The sequence below is a fragment of the Nannobrachium achirus genome (assembly GCF_963921795.1).
Source record: "Nannobrachium achirus genome assembly, chromosome: 3".
NCBI lineage: Eukaryota > Metazoa > Chordata > Actinopteri > Myctophiformes > Myctophidae > Nannobrachium > Nannobrachium achirus.
This window is the reverse complement of record NC_137812.1, coordinates 8,301,878-8,329,138: the sequence shown is the minus strand read 5'-3', so window position 1 is coordinate 8,329,138 and position 27,261 is coordinate 8,301,878. Positions and strand designations below refer to the sequence as shown.

Sequence of the window (27,261 nt, the reverse complement as noted above, 5' to 3'; positions counted from 1 at the left end):
GAGATGATTGAATATTTAACACCTAAATGGAAAATGTTTTTTCTTTTTTGATAAATACATCTGTGCATTTTCTGTTGTCAGGGTTAATTTCATAGGGGGTGCTGTGAAAAGATCAGTACAGTAAAAGTTCCAGTAAGTGATAGCTGGTAGAACAGTTCCAGGACATAAGACGGGCGTAATAGTGAATCGTAGTGACATTCGGGCAAGCGCTGCCCTGGCGCCCTCCCTGGCGCCCTCCCTGGCGCCCTCCCTGCGTTCTCATTGGCGGAATGCAAGACTGATAAAACTGAAGACACCGACATTACTTTTCCAGCAACTGCGACGGAGGCGTGCCCTCTGAAGCGACCTTGATCCACGTGAGACACTGCAGAGTGAGCTAAAGCGAGCAAAAACCAGCTAAAGTCGCCGTGTCGAGCGTTGCAAAGGTCACTTGAGCCGACTCAGCGCCGTTTGAGTTGTAAAGCAATGTTCGGGGGTGAACTGTCACTCAAAGTTCCTCTGGCCAATCACAGCGCGTCTTTTCCGGGACTTGACTGAACGTCGCTATCATCCACTATCACGCTGGAGACTGTGGGGGTTCCATTTTGGGAATGAAAGAATGTTTGTTGTGGTGGTTTGACAAAGAGGGCTCTATTTTGATTGTCTTAAGTACCAGCTCTTATGCCTTCAATGCCTGTCCATACTGTCTCCGACCACCGAACATTTCGGGGGGAAAGGTCTGGTTCAACTACAAAATGATGTCACTTGCATCTTCTGAAAAGCATTACCCTGAATTAGAGTTTGGAAAGCTGCACGTCGGGAAGTTGTAACTCTCAGATGAAAAGTTTGGTGGTGGGAGACAGTACAGGACTTTAAGTTAAGGCATAGGAGCTGGTACTTAAGACAATCAAAATACAGCCCAGAGACTCTTTTAAACGAAAGCCAAACCCAAATCAGAACTTCAAACCACTAAATATTGTAGTCTATAAACTTAGACGTGAATAAGGGGAGCTTGGTGCAAATGAAGAGGATATTCTGATGGTGGGTATCATCAACAAACACATTCACAGAAACAGAAAACACACATTCAATGAATGTTCAATTCCTCTATAGTGTAAGGCATAATGTTTTTTGCAAGGGTTATGTGACTTATGTCCGCTTCCCTGTGTTTGCTGGTCTGATTGAACGGTGGGGTTGTAGCGATCAGACTTTGAAGTTATGGAGATAACGTTCTCTGTCTGCAAGTTGTGTTGTATAAACAGAAAGCAAACGGCCCAAATAGAGGGTGGACCAAACCTGCTTCCGGTTTCTGCCTCCATGTTAATAGGTCCGTCCCCATAATGGGTCCGTGTTGAAACAATTCGCGGAGGATTAGTTCCAGGCTATTTTTGTTCCGCTGCGATAAAACATTTTTTTTTTAATTAAAGCTTATTAAATTCTCTGGTTCCTGGGGTTCTTCCTAGCTGAGAAGCAGTACAAAGGGTTTTTTTTATAAGCCACAATAGGCTGTGGTTTACCATGGAAATGAGAAATGAGACCAGTCACTGGGCAGAGTGCTTCAGATCCTCGTATAGCTGTTCTAACATCACAGTAAAACCACTGCCTTGAATTGCTTTTCTAAAATGGTTACTCATAATGCCAACGTGAAAATCGTAGACATATCTCAATTAAAGGATTTAATTGTTAAACAGTTTTTAACCATTTCAGTATCAGTCAGTTTCCAAGGATGTAAGGTTGAGGGAGAGGTTAGGGGGATGTGCTGAAGCTTTTGATTGGTTGACCGATAACTATTATTATTTTGTTGTTATTATTATTGTTGGTATTATTGTTGTTGTTGTTGTTGTTGTTGTTGTTGTTGTTATGTCAGCAAAATGGCACCCCCACCTGGCCATCTGGATCTCTCTAGAGCACCATTCACTCTCCAGGTAATGATGGCTGATCACACAGATGGTCTTTCTGCTGCCATAGATGGCATCTGCAATGTTCTCTATGATGGGTTTACCTGTAAACAAACATACCGTAGATACGTATATCATTGTCTCCGCCAAGCCGAAAGGCAAGACTATGTTTTGTACCCTGTTTGTCCGTTAGTCTGTCTGTTACCAGCTAATCTCCGGCACTGTTAGCCCGGTCGCTGCCAAATTGTTCACACACACTCCCTGGATGCCAATTCAGAACCTCTGCCACAGATTTTTCACATGATGGGCCCGTTATAGCGCCACCATGACGCAGATTTTTGCAAAACCTTTTATTACAGAACTCCTTCAGATTTTGTCAAAAGATCATGCAAATCAGTAGACTAGACAGCATCTCTATAGTCATGTGATCAAGACACATCTGTCATATATTTCATATTCCTTCCTAATTGGCTAACATTGGCTTCCAAAGTTTGCAGGATTGGACTGTTTTTAACAAAATGCCTCAAATCATGAACACAGTATGTGATTTCTGTGAGATTTTGCACGCACATTCCCGCTAGGTCGAGGAACAAATGCCACCCTTTTCACATTGGCCTGTTATAGCGCCACCACTAGGTCGACTTTTTCAAAACATATTTTTGGAACAAAATGCCTCAAATCATGAATGCAGTGTCAGATTGCCATGAAAGACCGAAGAAGACAGTGCCACCAGGAGGCCACAATAACCTACAGTACCTGCCCTGGCGGAGACCTGTGCTGGGAAGAACACTGGTTCTAGTTCATACTAGATTCAAGCTATTACACTTTTTGAGAGACAGAAAGATAGAAATGATTATTACCCGGCTAGTTTGAATGCTTGATTCTGATTGGTCAGTTGCTGAATTCAGCGGTCTGTTATTTCTGGATAGCAGGCCGCTCGGCTCAATAACAGACCGATGGCTAATCAAAGACTCAGAACATGTGCTGCAGTCAAGCTGCGCTGCATGAATTTAGTGCCGTATCCAACATGTCAGCCATGTAAACAACCACACAGCGACATTTAGAACTAAACGTTGATCTCAGGAATGTTTTTTTAAATATTTTAAGCGAGAAATAGACGACGTAGTATCAGAAAATGGATTCTATCTAATCAGCACTTCCTTGTTTTCCAAGGCGACCGTGTCGCGCTGGAGGGACGACCAGCGCAACACTTGTGGAACACTTCCAGCTGTCTGTAAACAAGGAAATACTTTGTTTTGTTTTTAGTTTTGAATCAAATTATTCATTTTATTTAGTAGCCGGGTAATAAGCGGGATAAATACTGGCTCCTTGGGGGTTGTCCATATATAACATCCCTTCGAACTGATAACTTCTAAGTTATCAGTCCGTCGGGATGTTATATATGGACAACCCCCAAGGAGCCAGTATTCATCCCTTACTTAGATAACATAATAACAATGCTACTAATACCATCGTTTTTCAAACAGAAAGAGGTTCCTACAGACATATTTAAATGAATACAGTATTATTTAGAGACTGAGGGGTTTGTACCTGGTAGGAAGTCTCTGTGGTGCAGACAGAGTCTCCAGCCCTGCTCTCCCTCCAGCACTGGAAGCATTTCTCTGACAACCCAGAGCTCATCGTGAACGTTGTAGGAGATGAAGGCATCGTAGCACTGAGGAGACCCTCTCTTTCTTCTCTTGGCATCATAAAGGAAGGCCAGGAAGAGGTAGTAGGCATAGAGAAGATGCAACCTCAGGAAGTGGTAGATGAAGGATGTGAGCAGAGTCAGCACAATCACACAAGTGGAGGAAATGTAGCAGATGAAGCTATTGTCCACAAAACAGGAATGATAGTCAAAGTCCAGAAACCTGGTTCCCTTTTTAGACAGAGGATAGGCACAAATGTAGCGATGAGCACCGACTACCAGTGTTTGGTTGTTGTTCTGCATCCACTGCTGAAAGTCAGCATTAGAACAATCACAAGCGAAAGGGTTGTCATTCATTTGAATATACCTGAGAGCTGGGAGAAACCTGAACACAGAGACATTGATCACTGTCAACTCATTCTGGCTCAGGTCCAGCCAGGAGAGTTGAGTCAGGTTGGCTTGTGCTAGGAAATCCAGGGACTTCAGATTATTACAGTTTATTAAGGAAAGAGTCTTCAGCTGTGGTGCACATTTAAATGAGTCTGGGTCTGGTTGTTCACCATAGACATCCAAATGTTCCAAAAGTTTCATACCAGAGAGCATGTCACATATACTTGGTACTAAGGATGGTGAACTGAATTGTATTGTTAAGCTTTTCAGGCTCTGCAGTAAGGTGGTATTACAGTTTTGCCATTGTAACTCATGGGGAGGAGACAATGTCATTTTTAAGGGGTCATTAAAATTTAGACAAAGTGTTTCAAGTTCACCTAGTCCCTCCAAATAGTTGTTGTTCCATGGATACCATTTATTGAAATCGGATTCTATGTCTAATTGCTTGAGTGATTTCAGATTTACGAATTCCCCTTTGCTGAGCTGGTAGACCATATTCTTATTTAAATTCAATAGTTCTAGTTTGTGTAGGCCAATCTTGAATGTGTCACCATACATCTCAATTAAATTTTGATTCAGAGTTAGAACCTTTAACTCATTAAGATGTTGAAAAACACAATGTTTGAGTTCATAGATGTTGTTGTGATCTAGATGAAGGTGTGTGAGTCTTGTTAAATTTAAGAAGTCTGAGCAGCTTAAATCGTCAATACGATTGCTACTCAGGTCGAGGATTTGAAGCATGGAGAGATTCTTAACATCGTCTGGTACTTTGTAAAGGTGGTTAAAGGCGAGGTTCAGGTGACTCAATTGTTTCATTTGTTTTATTGAATCCTTAGACAGTTCAGTCAGGTCATTGATTGATAGATCCAGACTGGTTAGCTGAGTACAATGTGGCAGTATTTGACTAAGGCTGTCATTTATGTAATGTTGCACTCTGAGTGTTCTCAGCGTGGGTATTTTGCAGACAATATTTAAGAGATCTCTATCTAACCACACATTGTACCACAGATGTAGAGCCTCAAGTGAATCAAGGCTCTGCAGAGCCTTTCTGTAGGTGTTAAAAAACCTATTAGAAATCTTCAAATACACCATAGTTATATTCCTTAAAAAATACTTGTCTGGTATGTCCCACTCCCATCCAGATTGATTACAACATCCTGACAGGTCGATTGTCTTAAGATGTGGAAATAAAGCTGTTGTGATGCTAAACATTTTTATCGACCATGACTTCACTTTCAACTTCCTGATCTCCGAGGTCATGTTTAATGGCAGATCTTTTGTCTGAAAAGACTCTAACCCATTAATTGTGATGTTCAGCACCTGTAAGCTTCGTAGTTGTAAGACGGTGATGATATCTTTCATTTGATTGGATGACATCAATCTCAGACTTAGTTCCTGTAAGCTGGTGAGTGACTGGAAGGCAGCAGTGTTGATGGATGTGATATAGTTATGATCCAAGCTCAGTATCAAGAGGTTAGACAGTCCCTGAAACATATTGTCTGTCAGTGTTGTTAGTTTGTTATTGTCCATATAGAGCACTTTAAGTTGCACCAAAGGGACAAAAGCCCCGTCATCTACATGAGTTATTAAATTAACACTCAAGTCCAAATCTGAGAGATTTGACAGATGGTAAAAATCTGTCTTGTGAATCTGTAGGATATTATTGCCCTTTAGTGTTAATGAGATAACGTTTCTGGGAATGTCGTCTGGTATGCTAATGAGATAAAAAGCAGAACAGTCCACTGAAACACCAGCAGAGACATTGTCAGAGTAAAGAACAGTGCAGTCTTTCAGGAAGTAAGCCAGTATAGGGCTAAGAGGAAGCATGAACAACAGAGATGAGAAGAAACAATGGCAGCTTCCTGTCTGTAGCATCATGGCTGTCTTCAGGGTCAACTGTCAGGTACTTTTGGTGGAGTACACAGAACACAGCGGTAAAACAGTTACACACAGTACACATGTAAACTTTTATTTGATCTGTCACTCAATAGATTATCTCTTAGTGATTGTCTCTATTGTCTATTCCATGTCTCATGTTCTCTTTAAAGTCATACTGTGTAACACTTGTAGCTATGTTGTTGTAACCCACATGAGTTGCACCAGCAACTATAGAGTTAATTTAGGATGACTAACACTGTTGTACATGTGGGGGGCGCTAAAGAGTCTAAGATCACTATTCCAGACAGAGAGGAAGAAGCAGCACAGAACAGCAGAGCAGAGCTTTCAACACAGACAGACACGACTCTGATACAGAGCTTTAATCATTTAAGTTGCTGAGTTCTTTCTAAGTTTTGAGTCAATAGTCTACTGATGAAGCAGAGATGCCCTAGTCGTTTTCTTTTTGTGTTTTTCACTTTGTGATCTCTGGTGAGTTTTGTTTTAAAGTTTCAATGTTAACCTGCTGCAGTGTGCACAGGTGCTTTCATGCCACTGATGAAAGGAGCAGCCAATTAAGGCCAGTGCAGGCTGCAGTGAAGAAAAGTAATCCACTGTGAAAAGTAATCTAAGAGTACTAAACATCATTTAAACCAATCAGAGATGAATGTAAAGAAATAATTTTACTTTGAGTAATGATTGTAAGCCAATTAGGGATTTTATTTTATTTTATTGATGAATACTACTGTGTGTGTGGATCTGTGTGCTGTTATGCTGTCTGCTATGCCTCATGTTTGAAGCCAGCCACTGAGTGCTAGGTGAAGAGAAATACTGACTGAGAATGAATTAGCAGTACATTTTGGGTTAAAGTCAACTAAATATGTGGTGATGATAATGCCTGCTGTGTATAATTAATACATTCCAGTTAATCTGAATTAAGTGTACACGTTATGCTAAAAGTGTACTTTGGCATATTTCAACTGACTGAGGTTTACATTATATCACCTGCTAATGTTACTATGGTCAGTGTGCACACAGAGTGAAATAATTTGAACTGAACAGTAACAGATTTATTCTGCTTTATGCAGATTGGTTTTTTTGAACAGTTGATTCTGTTGATCAACTGAACCGGATAGATCTACAGATTCCAATCAGCTGGTCATCTCTCAGCGGTGAGGAGCCGTTGAGGGGTCTGCATCTATTCTCAGTGGTGAGGAGCCACTGAGTCTTCATCTTCATCGTCAGCGAAGGAGCATCATCATTACATAATTGTAACACTTGTGACTTGTAGTGCTACATTCAAACATTTAGCATAAATGCAAATAATCAGAAGTCAAGGTTGGGCAAAGGAGTGAATGAAGCAACGGAATATGTTTTCAGCCAAGGGCAGTTCTCAGCACTTTTATTTAACTAACTAATGAAAGATGAAATGTGAAAACCCTATGCTAATAAAAATAAAATACATACAACACAAAAACAAAACCCCCCAAAATAACACTTGGTCAGTCAGTCAAAATGTTCAATGGTTTTAGTCAGTCAGTTGTTTTGAGCTCAGTTCTGTTTTCTACCCGGGTAGTATTTTATCAAAGGCCTTATTCAGATAATCCAAGCTTATCTGTCTCTTCTGATCCTGCACCGATGATGCTCCTTCGCTGACGATGAAGATGAAGACTCAGTGGCTCCTCACCACTGAGAATAGATGCAGACCCCTCAACGGCTCCTCGCCGCTGAGAGATGACCAGCTGATTGGAATCTGTAGATCTATCCGGTTCAGTTGATCAACAGAATCAACTGTTCAAAAAAACCAATCTGCATAAAGCAGAATAAATCTGTTACTGTTCAGTTCAAATTATTTCACTCTGTGTGCACACTGACCATAGTAACATTAGCAGGTGATATAATGTAAACCTCAGTCAGTTGAAATATGCCAAAGTACACTTTTAGCATAACGTGTACACTTAATTCAGATTAACTGGAATGTATTAATTATACACAGCAGGCATTATCATCACCACATATTTAGTTGACTTTAACCCAAAATGTACTGCTAATTCATTCTCAGTCAGTATTTCTCTTCACCTAGCACTCAGAGTGGCTGGCTTCAAACATGAGGCATAGCAGACAGCATAACAGCACACAGATCCACACACACAGTAGTATTCATCAATAAAATAAAAAGAAATCCCTAATTGGCTTACAATCATTACTCAAAGTAAAATTATTTCTTTACATTCATCTCTGATTGGTTTAAATGATGTTTAGTACTCTTAGATTACTTTTCACAGTGGATTACTTTTCTTCACTGCAGCCTGCACTGGCCTTAATTGGCTGCTCCTTTCATCAGTGGCATGAAAGCACCTGTGCACACTGCAGCAGGTTAACATTGAAACTTTAAAACAAAACTCACCAGAGATCACAAAGTGAAAAACACAAAAAGAAAACGACTAGGGCATCTCTGCTTCATCAGTAGACTATTGACTCAAAACTTAGAAAGAACTCAGCAACTTAAATGATTAAAGCTCTGTATCAGAGTGGTGTCTGTCTGTGTTGAAAGCTCTGCTCTGCTGTTCTGTGCTGCTTCTTCCTCTCTGTCTGGAATAGTGATCTTAGACTCTTTAGCGCCCCCCACATGTACAACAGTGTTAGTCATCCTAAATTAACTCTATAGTTGCTGGTGCAACTCATGTGGGTTACATTGTCATTACAGTGTTTTCTGTAGATACTGTAGGAACGCTGAAAAAATAATCTTACGGATTATTTGTGCCAGAGGATATTTTGTAAAGCATTAACACTTGGTCAGAAATGGAAACTATAAAATACACAAGTAAATAGATTTCTGGTACTTTTCCAGTGCCTACGTCATATTGAATAAGAATTTTGAATAGTGTTTACAGAAGATGTAAAGATTATATCAACATGAGTTTTGTTTAATTGTAAACAGTTTAGCATTATGTTTGGACAGACTTGTCCAATGTCATTCTCGTCCTGTAAGTATGTCGTTTGAACTGGTCTAGACGTATTAAGATGGCGCAGCTGGTTTGAAGCAGAGGAGAGCGTTTTCTGAGAGAAGTTTAATACGTTTGAAGGATAGTGGCCACTTAAATAAATGTAAACAAGGCGAATCGAAGGTTAAACGACCGTTTTTTGCGAGAAAGAATTGTGGAGAGTTACGACAACAGACAGGGTGCACATGCAAAGACCAGACCTGTTTGTGGAAGCGGTGACCGACTGTGGAAGTATGGCTCACGCGTCACGCTGGGCTAAACCACACCGTGATAATCCAAGAATCACCACTATGAGACAGAGAGAAAACAAGGGGGCGGCGGGGAAAGTGGCCACGGCTAAAGAGAACGGCAAGGCCGGGACAACGAAAAGTTCGGGCCGAGAGGAGGTGTGCGACGCCCGCGCTGGCACCGAGGAACACGGCGGCGGCTCGGAGGAGCGCGGCGGCGGCTCGGAGGAGCGCGGTGGCTCGGAGGAGCGCGGCGGCAGCCCGGTGCAGCTTGTCGGCGGCTCGGGGGAGCACGGTTCCTGATTGGATACGAGGATGTGGATTACAAAGACTTTGGCATCGATGTATAGGACAGACCAGAGTGACTTGAGAGAGAGAGTGGTGTCACCGAGGGGTCAGAAAATGAACTGGTCACGTGACCCATGTTTCAGCTCTAAAGTGACAAGCGGGCGATTTAAATAACATTGGTTTCAATAGCAGTGTCGCGAATATCTGCATTTTTAGGTAAATACACAACATGAGTTTTAAAGTATTTTACAGTGACAACTAAAGTCTCTGTAATATTTACTTTATACTATTGCCAAAAAAACGATGTAAAATAACATGGTTTAAGAGTATTAAAGTCGGGCTGTTACCTTGTCGTCAACGCTAATCACTGCATCATCATAATGTTCTTAACATGCACAATAGTACCTCCAAGTGGCAGGTTAAAGTAAGGCAATGAAAGGCATGTACTCTGTTATCGTGAGACATCAATATAATTATATCGTTTGCAAATCAGAAAATAAGATATCAGGAAATAACCTGTGATATGTTTTCTTGCATTTGTCTGAATCGATTATTTTTATAAAGGTCACAGTTGTTAGAAAATTATGTTTTGAGCAGCTGCTCTCATTCATTTAGCAGACTTCCGGTTCTGAGATTTGTCACTATAGAAGCTCCTCCCGAGCCGCCAATGGACTCGCCCCATGAAGTGAACGTAGGTGACTTAACTCTCCATAAAGGGCTCTGGGACAGACATGGACAGAAGAGGCCATGGGGGGAGGAGGACCGACCCCTTGGGTCTACGGATTCTTACCTTGAATGTCTGTGGGATACGAAGTAAGTTGGATACACCGGATTTCATTGAAAAATGTAAAAACTATGATGTAACCGTCAATGTCGATACACCTGAGTTGCTGGACAAATTTAAATCCATGGGTTTCTCAATGACTGTTAGTAATAGACACAAGCTAACAAATTGGCGCTCTGGAGGCGTGATAATAGCTGTGAACTTGAAAATTGAAGATGCATTCGTGCAAAAATGTATAAATAGCGAGATAGGCATTTGCCTAAAATTCAATAAGAATGCACTTAACTATGACAAGGATTTTGTGATTTTAGCGGTTTATATCCCACCATACAACACTAGATATTCGAATGTAGGCATGTTCGACGAACTAATGCAAATAGTTGTTGACATTGGAGTAGAAAATAATTATTGCCTTATCTGTGAGGACATGAATGCCCATACACAAGAAAGAGATGATTTTGTGATTAAAGGGGAAGACCACCCATTTTCAATATTGAACTATATCATTAATATACCTTAGAGGAGTTGTGTGGAAATAGAAAAAAAGTTCCCCCTCTTCTGTGTTGCCTAGAACTGGAGGAACTCGGCACTATGGCAGAGGACTATGCCAAACGGCTAAAACGCGAAGCTCGCAACAATCGGCCAAAGGGTGGCTGAAGGAAGCCTTTGAAAAATGACAACTTTGAACAGATAAAGCTCATGCTCTGTTTCAGATCCAGCCATGAAACCTGTATACACTTATGCGTCTCCTCATGCCGAACAACTTTTACACTCTGACTTTTGACCTCTGACCTTTACTTCTCCCACAATTTTGAATTATATGAAAAACAGTCAAAATCTATCTCCTCCTGGGATTTTCGCATCACGTGCGCGAAACCTTTTTTACATGAACTTTGGACCAATACGGTCAGATCTGTCTCGGCGGATTTTTTTTTAAAGTGAAACATTATTTTTTAATAATTCACTGTATATTGCAGTTTCATGCAAATAATTCGTCTGCCTCTAAATCATACATGCAAAGTGACACGTTCATGGCATTTGGCAAATATGTAGAGGGTTAGTCCAAATATCACTGAAACCAATCTTACCCCAATTGGCCAAAGGGGGGCGCTATATCATTTTGAAAGAAGGCGTCAAGTACATTACATGAAACTTTTTTTTTTTTTTTAAATGACAGGTCCTTTATGTGTGACTGCCGTAGTGTAGTGGTCAGTGCCTGTGCCTGATATACGGATGGTTGTGAGTTCAAACCCCACATCGGGTTGAGTTGATGATAACATCCTTGATGCCCATGGCATGTGCGTATGTCAAACTCTTTAATGTTGACACGTCTGATCTAACTCCAGATCACGTTCATGTTTAAAATGAGCCCTTCTCTACCGGCCGTTTTTTTCTGTTCTGAGTAAAAGAAAATATGATCACTCGAAAATGTCAGAAATACTCAGATTACATTTACTCAGATTGATTTCACCCCAAGCCTCCACAATATAAAAAAGAAATCAATAAAATCAAGGCACTCAGCCTACATAGAACTTTTGTTTTTAAACAAACATGGTTAACAGCTCCTGTGGCTGCTTAGTGTAGTGGTCTGGGCATATGCCATTCATGCAGAAGGTCGTTGGATCGAATCCTGCCTGGGGTTTATATAAGCATAAAACCATGACATTTGGTAGACTTTACAGTTTGGTTCCTTGAACAATGTCTGATATGGAGCCTTCCTAAAAATGTCCCCCAACCCCCCTTGATGCGTATTTTAATATCCGCCATTACTAAATAATGTATTTTGCATCATAAATCCTGAAACAAGCATTATAATACAAACTGTCATGTCTACACCTATGTTGTGATTTCCAAGGATTCCAATGATAACATGTACCAGCTCAGTGGCCTAGTGGTTTGAGTGTCTGCCCTGAGACTGGGAGATCCGGGTTCAAACCCGGGTCGCGTCATACCAAAGATTCTAAAAAATGGGACCCAGTGCCTCCCTGCTTGAAACTCAGCATCAAGGGTTGGATTGGGGGTAACTCCCTGCGACATACTAGCGTCATGTCCAGGGGGTGTACTTGTACATCAAGCTGCCTTACGCTACAGAAACAGGAGATAGGCTCCTGCCCTATGAGATTCATGGCCCGGCCGATTCATATGGTCTTCATAGCTTAGCAAGGCTTACTATGTACATCATCAAACTGTCCAGGTGCATAGTATCACAGTTTTTATGACTGTTGCATATAGGCCTACAGTCTTTTGCATACATGTTGTGTAGAGGCCAATTTGTGCTTTTACCTATAACCACCGATTAGTGTAAAACTTTGTATGCACACTTCCCAGAGGCCAAGGAAAAACCTGTGCCCTGCATTTTTCACATCTGCCATTTATAGCACCACCAGAAGGCCGACTTACAGTATGTAAAACACATTCTTTGATATTACTCCTTCAGATTTTATCCGAAAATCACACAAATCAGTACACAGTATCTCTACAGTGATGTAATCATGACGGATTTGTCAGATATCATATTCTATCTAATTGGCTAACATTGAATTCCAAGGTTTGCAGGATTGCTACTTTTTGAACAAAATGTCTCAAACGCAGCCTGCTATGTGTGTGAGATTTTGCACACACATTCCCACTAGGCCAAGGAACAGATGCCACCCTCCTCACATTGGCCTGTTATAGCGCCACCAGCGGATCAATTTTTGCAAAACACATTTTTGGAACAAAATGCCTCAAATCCCGCATGCAGCGTCCGATTGCCGTGAAAGGCCCAAGAACACGTGGTACCCTTTTCACTTTGGCCTATTATAGAGTCACCACTAGGCAAAAAAACAAACAAAAAAAAAACACCTGACCTGCCGGAGACCTGCTCGGAAGAACACTGCTTCTAGTTTTTCTTTGATTTCTTCTTTGCTTTCCCTTGATGCTTTTTTGCTTTCCTGCTTTTTCTGCCTTGGCCACTTTATTGCTGCTTGCAGCTATATTTATTATTATTATTATAAGTGGGTAGTAGTATTGTAACAGGCTACAACCTAAGTTTCGAGAATCAGAATAATTAGAGTAAACAAGAACTCTAGTCAACCAACAAGGTCAATAGTCACATAAGTTCAGAGAGACCAATGTTTAGTATTAAAAAGAAGCCCAGCACTAGCACTTGTAAAGGATGTGCGCATCACCTTGTTCTTAAATTTAAAACAATGTTTAGTGCCAAAAAGAAAAAAAAAATAGATTTTTTTTTAACAAATCAATTCAGTATATAAAACAGAAAAGTCACAAGCAGTTTCCAGGAATTGAAACATTGAATCCTACCTGAACTCCTAAAACTCAGTGACAATCATCATTCCAATGTGTTAATCAAAGGAGAATGAAGGATCATTTGAGAGTTCATCTGTCATGGAAGTCCATTTGACCACAGCTCAGCCGGTATCTCAGATGACAATATAGTGGAAGTTCAAAACAAAGCACTGTACAAATGCAGAAGTAATGCAATGGAGGATGGTACCAAATGGTGTAAACAACAAAACACAGCTAGGCACTATCTTATGCCCCATGTTCTGCTCTGTGAGGACAGACACTATACATTCCAGATATTAAAGGAATTCACATTTCTACCTCTGCTATTTGTCTTCCACCCAGCACTGTTACAATAGACATCTGAACTGTAGGTTCACACTCTATAACATCTGTAGAATCAGAGCCTTCCTCACCCAGGAGTCAGCCCAGCTCCTCATCCAGACCTGTCATATCAAAACTTGACTATTGTAACTCTCTCCTCACTGGCCTCCTGGCAAGTGCACTTAAGCCTCTCTACTGATCCAAAATGCCGCGGCACGACTGGTCTTCAACCACCCAAAATTCTCACGTCTCCCCCCTTCTCCGCTCCCTCCACTGGCTCCCGGTTGCGGCCCGCACTGAATACAAAACACTGATGCTGACCTTCAAAGCCAAAGGTACAGCTCCTCCATTCCTCCAAAACCTGATCAACCCCTACAACTGCTCCTTCTGGACCTGTGGAATAAACTACAGACTCGCTCCCTAGCTTCCACCATGGACTGAAGACTCACCTCTTCAGACTCCACCTAAACCCATAGCACTACTGTAACACTCCCCTTCCATCAATGACTAAGCTAGATAGCATTTTTAGGTTTTAGAAACGTTTTTTCTCTTTTTTTTCTTTTTTACTGATTAGGTGCGTGGTCTACCTATGTTATTGTTTTTCTAGATTGATATTCCTATGGATTGTTATATTGTTGTTGATGTACTGACATATTATCTTGCTTATTATATTGATGTATTGCCTGCTTATTGTAAGTCGCTTTGGATTAAAAGCTAATAAATGCCTAAATTGTAAATTGTCACCGGAGCATGTTATCATAACGTCATCATGACGTCATTTGGCTTGCATGCATGGTTGCAAATAAAAACGCTTGAGAACCACTGTCCTAGTGGACTCCTAATGTGCCATACATAGTGTCATAGTAAATCACTGTCATACATACTCTGAGGAGAATCTGGCATTCGAAATAAGAACCCCGGTAGAGCTGAGTGAGCTGCGATCCAGCATCATCAACCTCCTGCATCCATCGCCAGAGTACTCTGCACTTGTAAAGGATGTGCGCATCACCTTGTTCTTAAATTTAAACCAATGTTTAGTGCCAAAAAAAATAAAATAAAAAATAGAAAAATAGAAATGATTTTCTTTTTTTTTTACAAATCAATTCAGTATATAAAACAGAAAAGTCACAAGCAGTTTCCAGGAATTGAAACATTGAATCCTACCTGAACTCCTAAAACTCAGTGACAATCATCATTCCAATGTGTTAATCAAAGGAGAATGAAGGATCATTTGAGAGTTCATCTGTCATGGAAGTCCATTTGACCACAGCTCAGCCGGTATCTCAGATGACAATATAGTGGAAGTTCAAAACAAAGCACTGTACAAATGCAGAAGTAATGCAATGGAGGATGGTACCAAATGGTGTAAACAACAAAACACAGCTAGGCACTATCTTATGCCCCATGTTCTGCTCTGTGAGGACAGACACTATACATTCCAGATATTAAAGGAATTCACATTTCTACCTCTGCTATTTGTCTTCCACCCAGCACTGTTACAATAGACATCTGAACTGTAGGTTCACACTCTATAACATCTGTAGAATCAGAGCCTTCCTCACCCAGGAGTCAGCCCAGCTCCTCATCCAGACCTGTCATATCAAAACTTGACTATTGTAAACTCCTCACTGGCCTCCTGGCAAGTGCACTTAAGCCTCTCCAACTGATCCAAAATGCTGCGGCACGACTGGTCTTCAACCATCCAAAATTCTCACGTATCCCCCCTTCTCCCCTCCCTCCACTGGCTCCCGGTTGCGGCCCGCACTGAATACAAAACACTGATGCTGACCTTCAAAGCCAAAGGTACAGCTCCTCCATTCCTCCAAAGCCTGATCAACCCCTACAACTGCTCCTTCTGGAACTGACTCGCTCCCTAGCTTCCACCATGGACTGAAGACTCACCTCTTCAGACTCCACCTAAACCCATAGCACTACTGTAACACTCCCCTTCCATCAATGACTATACATGAAGCTAGATAGCATTTTTTTTTTTTTTTTTTACTGATTAGGTGCATGGTCTACCTATGTTATTGTTTTTCTAGATTGACATTCCTATGGATTGTTATATTGTTGTTGATGTACTGACATATTATCTTGCTTATTATATTGTAACACGTCTTGTATGTATTGTATTACCTGCTTATTGTAAATCGCTTTGGATTAAAAGCGTCTGCTAAATGCCTAAATTGTAAATTGTCACCGGAGCATGTTATCATAACGTCATCATGACGTCATTTGGCTTGCATGCATGGTTGCAAATAAAAACGCTTGAGAACCACTGTCCTAGTGGACTCCTAATGTGCCATACATAGTGTCATAGTAAATCACTGTCATACATACTCTGAGGAGAATCTGGCATTCGAAATAAGAACCCCGGTAGAGCTGAGTGAGCTGCGATCCAGCATCATCAACCTCCTGCATCCATCGCCAGAGTACTCTGTGCTCATTAATAAGGTGGACTTTGCCATGTTCACGTACCTGCTGTCTGTCTACAGATTAGAATACATTAGGATATTGCATTCTAATGACCCTGAAAGGTGCCAAGTCATGTTCAGATACTTTGAAGACAAAGTCATTCAAAAAGACAAGTCTGGCATGTTGCAGTGTGTCATTTCTGTTGGGAATAAGATATTTGATGTATTTTTAAGACTAGACTAAAAACGTTTCTTTATGATAAAGCCTATAATATACATAATTAAGGCAACAAAGGCCTATAACTAGATTACCTCTCTCAGGCTGTCCGGATTCACATTGGGCTGTCCAGTCACTCCGGCCCTATTATGATCAGGTCTTATGCCTTATGTCTTAACTTCTTTACCTTTTTTCCACTATTTTGAAAACATTTTTAAATACTTCAAATGCTGATCTACATCTGCACGTTGTGAACTTGCAGATCAGCTATTTGAAATATTTAAAAAACAAAAACAAAATAGTAAAAAAAGGCACAGAAGTTAAGGCATAAGGCATAAGAACTGGATCATAATAGGGCCCTTAGTCTCAACCTACAAAGTTAAAAGGGTTGGGCTGAGTAATGGGTTAGAGTTTTCTGCCCGACAATGATTATGTTGCGAGGAAAACGTTGGGATAATAGCCATTTTGTTTAGAATTGACTGAAAATAAATTCCAAATATTATCAAATTATCTCGCCGCACGCCTGGACTGCCGTCACAGCACCCCAAGGTGCCCCGTCACCCACTTTGAAAACCCCTGCTCTAAGTTATACTAAATAGCGAACACAGCCAATCTACAAACCCCACATTGAATCATGTTTTCCCTAGTCTATGTGCAGCTGCCCCTATAGGCATGCCCATGTCCTACTTTTCTGGGTTTTGCAGTTTCTTCCAAAAATACATTACTTTTACAGACTTTGTCCAAAAAGGAACACAAATTGTTTAAATAGCCATTATCTCTGGAGTCACGTGATGAACATATATCATTCAGATTTATCATATTCCATTCTGACTGGCTTTAACGCTTCCAGTGCCAGCCCCTAGATGGCGCCGTTGGAATGCCAGACTTTCTCCCATAGGCGAGCGCTTCAGCATCCAGGGGCTCACGTTGCAGTGACGCGCGTGCTCACGTTCGTGCACATCATGGAAAGGTCCCGGATGTTAATGCTTCCCATCTAGTCATTTTAAAGATCATTTTAGGCGATTTCGCCGTAAATAAACCTCGCGCCACATCCCTAAAACACAATCCAGAGATATGGGCCTCCAAAGATGTGGTTTTTCATTGGATTCGGCGGCGATTTGCGGCTACGTTCGCGGCTCACGGCCGGCATGGCTTCCCCAGGATTTGGACCACTGGATTTTACATTTAGGCCCAGGCTTCAGAAGGCCTCGGATCATTTTATTCATTTCATTAAATATCCCGAACATGTTCGGGATAGGCACACTGGACTACGTTCCGGAAGCGGCGCTGAACATTTGGTGAACATTGGGGGTCTCAAAAATGTATTTTAAACCATTTTTAATGGAATATATCGTCGGACCATGTAAAATGGCTAGCTGGCTAGCGTAGGACGAGCCAGGACCACCCACGACTATACAAGCAGCTCAGGGTAAGTCAATTAATAAAAAAAAATTGTTTTGGATTGAACATATCCCGAACATGTTCGGGATAGGCACAGAATGAGTTAAGTGCATTCCAAAATGTGGCCGAGGGGCTTATTTGACGACAATAGGGGATGACGCAAATTAAAAAGTTGCCCCGTCTGTCATAGAAATGCAAATTCCCCCTGCAACCCATGACTTACTGACTAGTGGAGATATGCACTCTGTGGAGCACCCCTTTAGTAACGATTACGTTTATACCTAAATGTATTTGTTAACTGGCTTGGAAATCCTTTTAAGGCATTGGTCAGTTCTATGTATTACTGTGACCTGTAGGCCTAATGCAGACATTTTACTACCTTTACCAGTAAAGGTAGTAAAATGTCTGCATTAGGGCTTATTAATGAGCCCTCCTAACTTCATCGATAAAAATGTCACCTCTCAAACAGCTTGCATGTTCACTTGATTTTGCCTTCATTCTCCATCTGCAGACTGGGCCACCAGTGGCTCTGTTGAATTCCCCCCTGCATGACTTCCATCAGGAGTGTCACAGCAAATTCTGGACCCTGGGTACAAGGATTCACTCACATTTTGTGCTTTAACTATTGAAAGATAGCAGACATACAAGCTCACAGCGCGCTGCGAGCTTGTAGATCTGCTATTTTTTGAAAAATCGTGAACATTTGTGTGGAGTCTGAATATTTATCCTTCTAAGGTTTTTTGAAACCCCCCCAGAAGCAAAATTTGAGTCACAAATGTTCGCTTAAAAAGCACACATATTCAAAGATTTGCACACATTTTCACGACTTTTCAAAAATAGCAGATCTACAAGCTTGCAGTGCGGCACTCGGTGCTGCACTGTGAGCTTGTATATCTGCTATTTTTCAATAGCTAAAGTATAAAATAATGAAGGCCCCTTCACCTTGGGCCCTAGTAACTCAGTCCCGCTTCTGGGCCCTTGTGACGCCCCTGCTTCCATCTTCATCAGCAATTCACACTTTTGGGGCAGACAGGTCCTGTCTGTCTGTGATGTGTTCTTCTCTCTCATTTCATACCTCCCTGCGTCTGTGTCACTGAGGATATGTCTCCTATGCTGTTTGTTTCTGACAACAGCACAACAGAAAAGCGGTACAATTACAAAGGCTCTCATTCTCTATTTTGTTCTGTCTGGCCCTTGCTGTCAATACTGGCCCTGTTTCAAACTGGTATGAGTCATACCATATGACGCAGACCCACTATAACCACGTGACAGCTGAACAGTTTTTTGTGTTTGTTGTTGGTCTTGTTTTTTTGTGTGTGAAAGGCCAGTGTTTGATCAAATTAGCTGTAGCCAACAACTAATATCGTCACTGTCTGGCCAAAACCTCTTAACTCCATTGTTGAGGGTTTTAATTTTTTGTCATAAATCAGGGCTATTGAACACCCTTTACATCTGAGTGTTGGTTAAAATAATATTGAACCAATGGAAAGTGGTACACAGTGCTTGGGACAAAACCTCCTGCCAAACCAGCTATACCTCCACCCGATTGGCCCTCTCTTTTTTTCATGAATATGTGCTATTGAACACCCTTTACGTCTGTGTGTTGGTTAAAATAATATTGAACCAATGAAAAGTAGTAAAAAGACCTTTGGTCAAAACCTTCTAACCACTTGAGCTTTTTGGAGTTAGGTTTCGGCCCGACAGCAGAGATGTGTTGTAATAGCTCAACTTGCTTTTCATTCAAGAGATAAGAACACCAGGAAACATACAGGTAAGTGAACAGAAACACTTTACAAATGAAAACACATTCTTGAGCAATCAATCAATAGAAAATAAAATGCTTATGGTGAGAAATACTGTACTTAAGAATAAGACACTTTATTAATCTACATGAAACATGGTGATAAAACGGAACAGATCGTTTAAACGTAGTGTAAGTGATATTTTGGGTTAAAACAAAAGGTTATTGCTAACATGTTCAATCTCTTTACTATGATAGTAAATATTGCTATAGAGTGTTTGTTCTCAGCTCTTTAATACAGTGGTTATCAACCTTTTCAGGCCCCCAAAATAATCATATTTGAACTGGGGACTTGTTTATCGGATTAAAACGGTATCCTGACCAGATGTCAAATGTAATTTTACTAACGAGACGGATAGATTTGGAGACCCCTGTTACTGAGCAAACATGCAGCAATTTCTACGGTCCCCGCAGAATATGGTTCAAGTGCTTAATACTGTACATAAAAAAAACTGTTCCTATCACACTTTTAGATTTAGGGACTCCCTAGGGGTCCGGGACCCCCTGTTGATGACCCATGCACTAGATAACTCTTTCACAGATCCAAGGGTTTGTTGGGTGAATACATGATGCGTCGTGCCATCCTCTGCCATCCTCCCTGCGCGCAGCATTAAGAAAAGTAACACAGTCTCCATCTCCAAAGTTATCAGGCTCACCAGGGGCCCAGTACCTGGAGAAGTAGCAACATTTAATTCATTATAACAGATTATATAACAGAAACTACTATTATAAACTAGAGATACTGTTCCTCCGTAACAGTGTGGGCTCGCTAGTGACTATATTCTACAGTGTGCTAACTGTCATTACATGTGAAGCTCAACCAATACTCCAGCTAACACCACTCCCAGATGTTCCACACCTCATTGGCTAAGGGCCATGCCTTTGTACTGTCTGCGACGGAACTCACGCGACGTAACTCACGCGACAACTCACGCGACCGAACTCACTCTATAAATAATGAACATAGTGTTCTCGCCTTTCAGGCGAGCCCACAACTATTATATCCATAGCTAATGTTCTGGACACTTTATTTTATGTTGTGAAAACGGCCATAGACATTCTAACTGGAAATACCAGTTGTTTGTTTGTGTAACGCCCAGGATTTGAACCCGCGTCTCCCACGTGAAAGTCCAATATCTTAACCATTGAACCAAAAGGATATCACTATGGACACAGAGGGAGATACTAGACTTTTGAGGCCATCAGGCTGAGGCGGTGATTCACTCTGCTACACATGGTCACTTCTGATCTGGTCTATATAACCTTACATGGATGGTTCACTGTTCATATTTATTCATGACCTAAAATGATAATGAAATTAATTGCAAAGTAACATCGCAAAACAAGTATACTGAAGCAATAATCCACAAGAGGCACGTGGTTACCTGGTATTTTATAAAGGCTGAGAGACGTCCAACCCTCTCAGCCGTTATAAAATACAGGTAACCACATGCCTCGCGTGGCTTATTGCTTTTCTAAAACGGTTACAATATAGTTCCTAGCTTTTTTGCCAACAACACAGGTGCAGATAATTGGTGCACTGTGGAACACTGTGGAAAGAAATAACCTGGGTTTGATATAAACTGATTCAAGGTGTGGGTTATAGTCTCATATACCACAGCAATTAAGGGAAACCAGCCAGTCAGTTTCAAGGAATGGAACTAGCCGTTTTAGAAATATAATTTATTGTCTCTGTCGGGTGGTCATTATGTCCAAAACTGTTACCTTTCAAGATTTAACATGCAAACTCAAGCTGCAAAAGTAGCAGATCTACAGGCACATCTGTATGCCCAAAAAACGTTTACTTAGGAGACGATGGAAGAAGATAAAGTCGGAGAAGTACTATAGTGTGGTTGCCCTGCAGGGACAACCACACTAATGAAGGTGCAGTCTTACGTCGGGGAGGTCAGTGGTGTTCCATCCACCCACTTAAATGAGCCTTCTTCCTCTCTGTCACTCAAACCCAGCCACACCCTCTGGTCGATACGCTCAACAAAGTCCTGGATGGAAATGGTGATTGTTAGCTTCTAGGTTACACCACACACACACACACACACACACACACACACACACACACACACACACACACACACACACACACACACAAATGCGAGGAGTGGATCCGACCCGGGTTAGTGTAAAACGTTCACGCCCCTTGCAGCTTGGGAGGGGGTTAGGGTTAGGGGTTAAGTTTAGGGATAGAGGTTAAGCCCTTTGCACACAGGACAGTTGCGTTTTTTTCGTTTGCGGCATGAATAAAATGCATCGGATTTGGTGTGCAAGGCTGTGCGGAATCGGCGCTGCGGATCCAAAAAGGAGTCATAAAAGGAGTGATGAGTTTTTTACCGCATGCGACAAGACGCACAAATCGAACTGGGTTCGATCGAGAAAAAAACGCACGGCGGCAGCCACTCGTCGCACGGCTAATTCGGAGCCGGTGTGCATGAGGTCATAGAGAATCATTGTTTTCTTTTCAAAAAATTATATTGTCCGTTTTATCCGTGCGGTTAAACGCGCCTGTGTGCAAAGGACTTGCATAAAAATGAATGGAAGTCTATGTAATATCCCCACAAGTGATGTATATAGTGTGTGTGTGTGTGTGTGTGCGTGCGTGCGTGTGTGTGACGCAACAGCACCACTAGGTCACCGGCGGTATTTCAGCTCTTAGGAGCGGTTGACCACCACTCAAATATATAAATTGTCGCGCGCTGACAGTTTACTCACGCAGCCCACGCGCAGCGGCAGCCTGGGATCCGGCACCTATTAATTGACACATTAAGCACTGGTTTCACATACCGGGTCGGATCCACTACTCGCCACAGCACACACACACGCATGCATGCACCTGTTTTTCTTTGCTGTTTATGACCATCAGGTTTGATTGTCTGTCTCTGCAGTATTGTCTGCTCTCCTCCCAGGTTTTCTTCTCAGTAGAGATGTAGTAACACTGATCGCCATCGAGTTTAAAGCCGTCTGATTCTGAACAACAACAAAAAAAGTGTATTGTTAGCAACTGTTTTCATTTTTAATTTGCTCAAAATGAATAAACCAGGGGTCTTCAACAGGGGGTCTGGGAACCCTAGAGGGTCCTCAGAGTAACTACATGGCGTCCTCCAAATCTTTGTGTTTTTTTTTCTCCTTTTTTACATTCACCACTTGAACCCTAGAGTCCATATTCTAAGAACTTTAGTCAAAAATAGCAGCTCTACAAGCTCACAACGCCTCGTGCTGCGAGGTGTTGTGAGCTTGTAGAGCTGCTATTTTTGGCAAAGAGGTTTGGTGTAGAGGGGGAGAAGAACAGACAGAGTGAAAGGTCAAGTTTATTAACTATTGACGGTTCAGGTGGTTAACTATCTGAAATTGACATGAATCCAAAATACACTGATGATTGTGCTGTCAAACAATGAAACTATAGGGAATCTCTGAAAAGGTTGTGGGGGTCCCTGGTTCATCACTCTCTCAACTAAGGGGTCCTTGGCCTGAAAACGTTGAAGACCCCTGTAATAAATGCATGATATGACAATGAAAACCAGCAATGTTTCACTGACCACAAAGCCTCCTCTTCAGGTTATCCCTCTCTTCAGTTATACGGTCACATCTCTTCTGCAGCTGGTCAAAGCTGGTCCTCAGCTGGTCACGCTCTTCAGCTATGGTGTTGTATCGGGTCTGTAACTGGTCTCGGTCTACGGTGCGGTTGTTGTAGCTGGTCTGAAGGTCATCAAATCTGCTCTGTAACCTGGTCTGCTGGCGCTCTTCCGTCGGTTTCTGGTCTGCATGGAAATATTTCCAAAATGGGAGATAAAAACATTTATTTACAAAACATTTTGGCTTTGAGCACACGTGCGTGCCAGTGAATTATTAAAGAACTAAAAGTAAAAGTACAAAATGTTTGGAAATAGCAGATCTACAAGCTCAGAACGCGTCGCATCTTGTAGATCAGCTATTTTCAAATAGCCAAGATATAAAATGGTTTATGTATGTTTTAAACAACACAATTTAAATCTTCAAAGTAACTAGTAACTATAGTTTTCAAATAGATGTAGTGGAGTAAAAGTACAATATTTGGATCCCAAATGTAGTGGAGTAGAAGTAAAAGTATTAGAAATACTCAAGTAAAGTACAAATACCTCAAAATTGTACTTAAGTACAGTACTTAAGTAAAAGTACCTTACACCACTGACACACACACACACACACACACACACACACACACACACACACACACACACACACACACACACACACACCTCCCCAAATGTTCTAGTTTTAATAATGTCTCATAAATCTTAATGTATGTAAATGTTTGCAACAATCATGATATTGATATGAAGTAATCTCCTGGCCAAGACCAAAGAGGCGTCCTCAGCTGCATTAAACTCTGCAGGGAACACTGGACCTTGCCTTCAACACAGACAAACACAAACATTTTCAGCAACATTGGCACCTATTATTACTGTCCAAACACCGGTTTGACCATGACAACTGTGTGTGTGTGTGTGTGTGTGTGTGTGTGTGTGTGTGTGTGTGTGTGTGTGCGTGCGTGCGTGCGTGCGTGCGTGCGTGCGTGCGTGCGTGCGTGCGTGCGTGCGTGCGTGCGTGCGTGCGTGTGTGTCTGTGTGTGTGTGTGCGTCAACAGGTCTACAATCCTCATTTGAACCAAACAGCAAGGTAAAGTTTCAGCACCACTGACACTGTGGATTGAAACGTGATTGGAATTACTCTGTTGTGGTTAATGATTTCCATGTACCGGTATAAATGCTCAAATGTGTTACATGTGACTGTATACTGTATTTGACCATTTCTAAACAAACAGTGTATGTATTTGACCTATGATGCAAATGTAACCGCGGTAACAGCGTATGCATGTTCACAAACATGTTAGAAACAAGAATCAAGAAGCTTTGATCTGTCACCAATATGCATACAGGAACACGAAGCAACATGCAATGTATGGACTCACAGGTTGAAAACCATTGCTCTAAAAAAAAAAAAAGTGCTCGTCGGAGCACAGGTCCCTGCCAGGTCAGGTAGGTTATTGTGGGCCAGAAATGTTCAGCAAATATCCACAACATCATACAGTAACATAGCCTAATAATTAAGACAAAAAAAGTGTATAACACAAAAGGCAGAAAACCTACTGTGATATTCGTCATCTAAAGCAGTGGTTCTCAACCTTTTCAGGACGTGACCCCCAACATAATCATATTTGAACTTGGGACCCCCCACCCTGCACAAGCCCTTGGAATTGGCATTACATTTAGTTTGACTCGATCTTATTACATTTGCGAGGCGTTGTGGCATGTAGATCAGCTATTTTCACAATTTCTGCTTCTAATATTTGACAATTTGACCAATGTTTGACCAGAGGTACTAAAAAGTTCTTTCAAGTCCTTAAAGTATACTGTATGTTGGTCTGTTTACTGTTGAGTGAGACAATGTTAACATTTACCTGGGGACCCCCCACATGACTACTAACACAAGACATATAGACTATACAGAAAAACGACAGTTTCCCTGCATTTATACTATAGTAGTGGTAGTAACATCAACTTGTATGTTGTGGCTTTACCTCCATTCCCCGTCTGTAGAATGGACACCTGCTGCTCTGTAGTCTTCAGCCTGGCTTCTATGCCTCCAATCCTCTTCAGCAGTTCGCACATATCAGGCTGACAGCTCTCGTCTGTGATCACCTCGCTCATTTCACAGCAGCAAAACAGAAACATCGCCACGAGTAGAAAGGCCTTCATTCTCTTATTTAGTTCTGTCTGTCCGTGTCAACAACACTGGTCCCGTTTCAAACCTTATACTTGCCGTTGAGAGTCCTCCTGGTATTATCCAAACCCCCAGCATAACCAACTGAACAACTGACAACTGCACAGAGCTGTTTCTTAAGCGTGAAAAGGCCAGTGGTTGACCTAGTTTTAAGTCCAACGCGTGCTGTGCTGCACACTGACAAGTCTCATGGCAGTGCCCTGAACAGTGTTTGTGCCAAGTTTGGTGCTGATCAGAACAATGGTGTGCCTTGCAAGTCCGGATTTTACATTTGTGACGTCCACTGTGGATCCACTCTCTAGGCAATTTTAATATAGTCAGAAATTACAACAGACAGAGAAGAGAGAGATTTAAAATCCTCTGAGTATAACCCTAACCCTTTATCCATTTGTAACTCTCTGACTGTAACCAAATTGATACATAACGTCACTTGCCTGATGTCAGACAGTCCACTCAGAGAGTGGGCGGGTCTATGGGCTGGAGCCAGGCAATAACGTCACAGGTCTATTGGTTACATTTGTAAACTCTCACACTCTCACAGTTAAATTAACAGTCATGGTCTCATGCCATGTGACCGGAGGTGGGTAGAGTAGCCAGCATCTGTGCTCAAGTAAAATACTGTTACTTTCAAATAACAATATTGTCTCAAGTAGAGTAAAAGTATTATGAAGCAAGACAGAATAAAACAAACAATCTTCTTCTTTTCCTTTCGGCTGTTCCCTTCAGGGGTCACCATCTCTCCAACCTTGTCCTCTGCCATGTGTAGGGGCGTCACAAGGGGGAGTGGGACTGGGTTACTAGGGCCCAAGGTGGAGGGGCCTTAATTATTTTATACTTTAGCTATTGGAAAATAGCAGATATGCAAGCTCACAGCGCAACACAGAGTGCCACGCCGAGCTTGTAGATCTGCTATCTTTTTAAAGTGTGTGTGTTTGTGTGTGTGGGGGGGGGGGGGGGGGGGGGGGGGAACTAAATATTTTGAGATGGGGGTACATATCATTTTGGGGGTCATGAAAAAGTGTGAGCACGACTGACATAGAAACAGGTTTTTCAAAAAAGATTTCAAATATTCAAAGACTTGACACAAATTATCAAGATTTTTCTCTTGTATATCTGCTATTTTTCAATAGTTAAAGCACTAAATAATGCCTAATAATGCGTTCCCAGTTTAAATGGGTTTAACCCCCTCCCCCTATGAAGAACATTCATGGGGGGTCCGCAGTGAATCCTTGTACACAGGGCCCAGAATTTGGTGCGAACAAAGTACATATACTCAAGTAGGCTACTGTATTTTTTAGGTTAGTTACTAGGGCCCAAGATGGAGGGGCCCAAGTAACTTTACATAATATAACAATATTGTCTCAAGTAGAGTAAAAGTATGATGAAGCAAGACAGAATAAAACAAACAATCTTCTTCTTTTCCTTTCGGCTGTTCCCTTCAGGGGTCACCATCTCTCCAACCTTGTCCTCTGCCATGTGCAGGGGTGTCACAGGGGGGAGTGGGACTGGGTTACTAGGGCCCAAGGTGGAGGGGCCTTAATTATTTTATACTTTAGCTATTGAAAAATAGCAGATATACAAGCTCACAGTGCGGCACCGAGTGCCGCGCTGCAAGCTTGTATATCTGCTATTTTTGAAAAGTCGTTAAAATGTGTGCAAATCTTTGAATATGTATTTTTTAAGCGAACATTTGTAACTCAAATTTTGCTTCTGGGGGGGGGGGGGGTCCCTGGAACTAAATATTTTGAGATGGGGCTCCCTGGCCAAATACATATCATTTTGGGGGTCCTTCACATGAAACAGTTGGAAACACATGGAAAGATAGGCTTCTTGCACACATTTTCACAATTTTTCAAAAATAGCAGATCTACAAGTTCGCAGCGCGGCACACGGTGCTGCGCTGTGAGCTTGTAGATATGCTATTTTTCAATAGTTAACATTCATGGGGGGCCT

The 27,261-nt window shown here is 41.7% G+C and overlaps 1 protein-coding gene across 1 annotated transcript; it reads right to left on the bottom strand.

The window, feature by feature from the left end:
• Positions 1–19,589: 19,589 nt before the first annotated feature.
• On the bottom strand, positions 19,590–25,690 carry LOC308281030 (uncharacterized protein). The gene is made up of 5 exons (XM_080721087.1): positions 25,106–25,690; positions 23,085–23,306; positions 22,382–22,515; positions 21,433–21,536; positions 19,590–20,206 (listed from the first exon to the last, which is right to left on the bottom strand). The coding sequence occupies exons 1-5, from the start codon at positions 25,281–25,283 to the stop codon at positions 20,059–20,061; spliced, it is 786 nt and encodes a 261-aa protein (XP_080577213.1). The 5' UTR covers positions 25,284–25,690; the 3' UTR covers positions 19,590–20,058.
• Positions 25,691–27,261: the final 1,571 nt, after the last annotated feature.

Bases quoted from the DNA above. Each gene is read 5' to 3' on its own strand.
- LOC308281030 (XM_080721087.1), bottom strand. From the start codon at position 25,283: ATGAAGGCCTTTCTACTCGTGGCGATGTTTCTGTTTTGCTGCTGTGAA. The intron at 23,307-25,105 runs GTAAAGCCACAA...ATTTCCATGCAG, and splicing joins TCTACAGACGGGGAATGGAG to ACCAGAAACCGACGGAAGAG. The intron at 21,537-22,381 runs GTGCATGCATGC...ATTTCCATCCAG, and splicing joins TAAACAGCAAAGAAAAACAG to GACTTTGTTGAGCGTATCGA.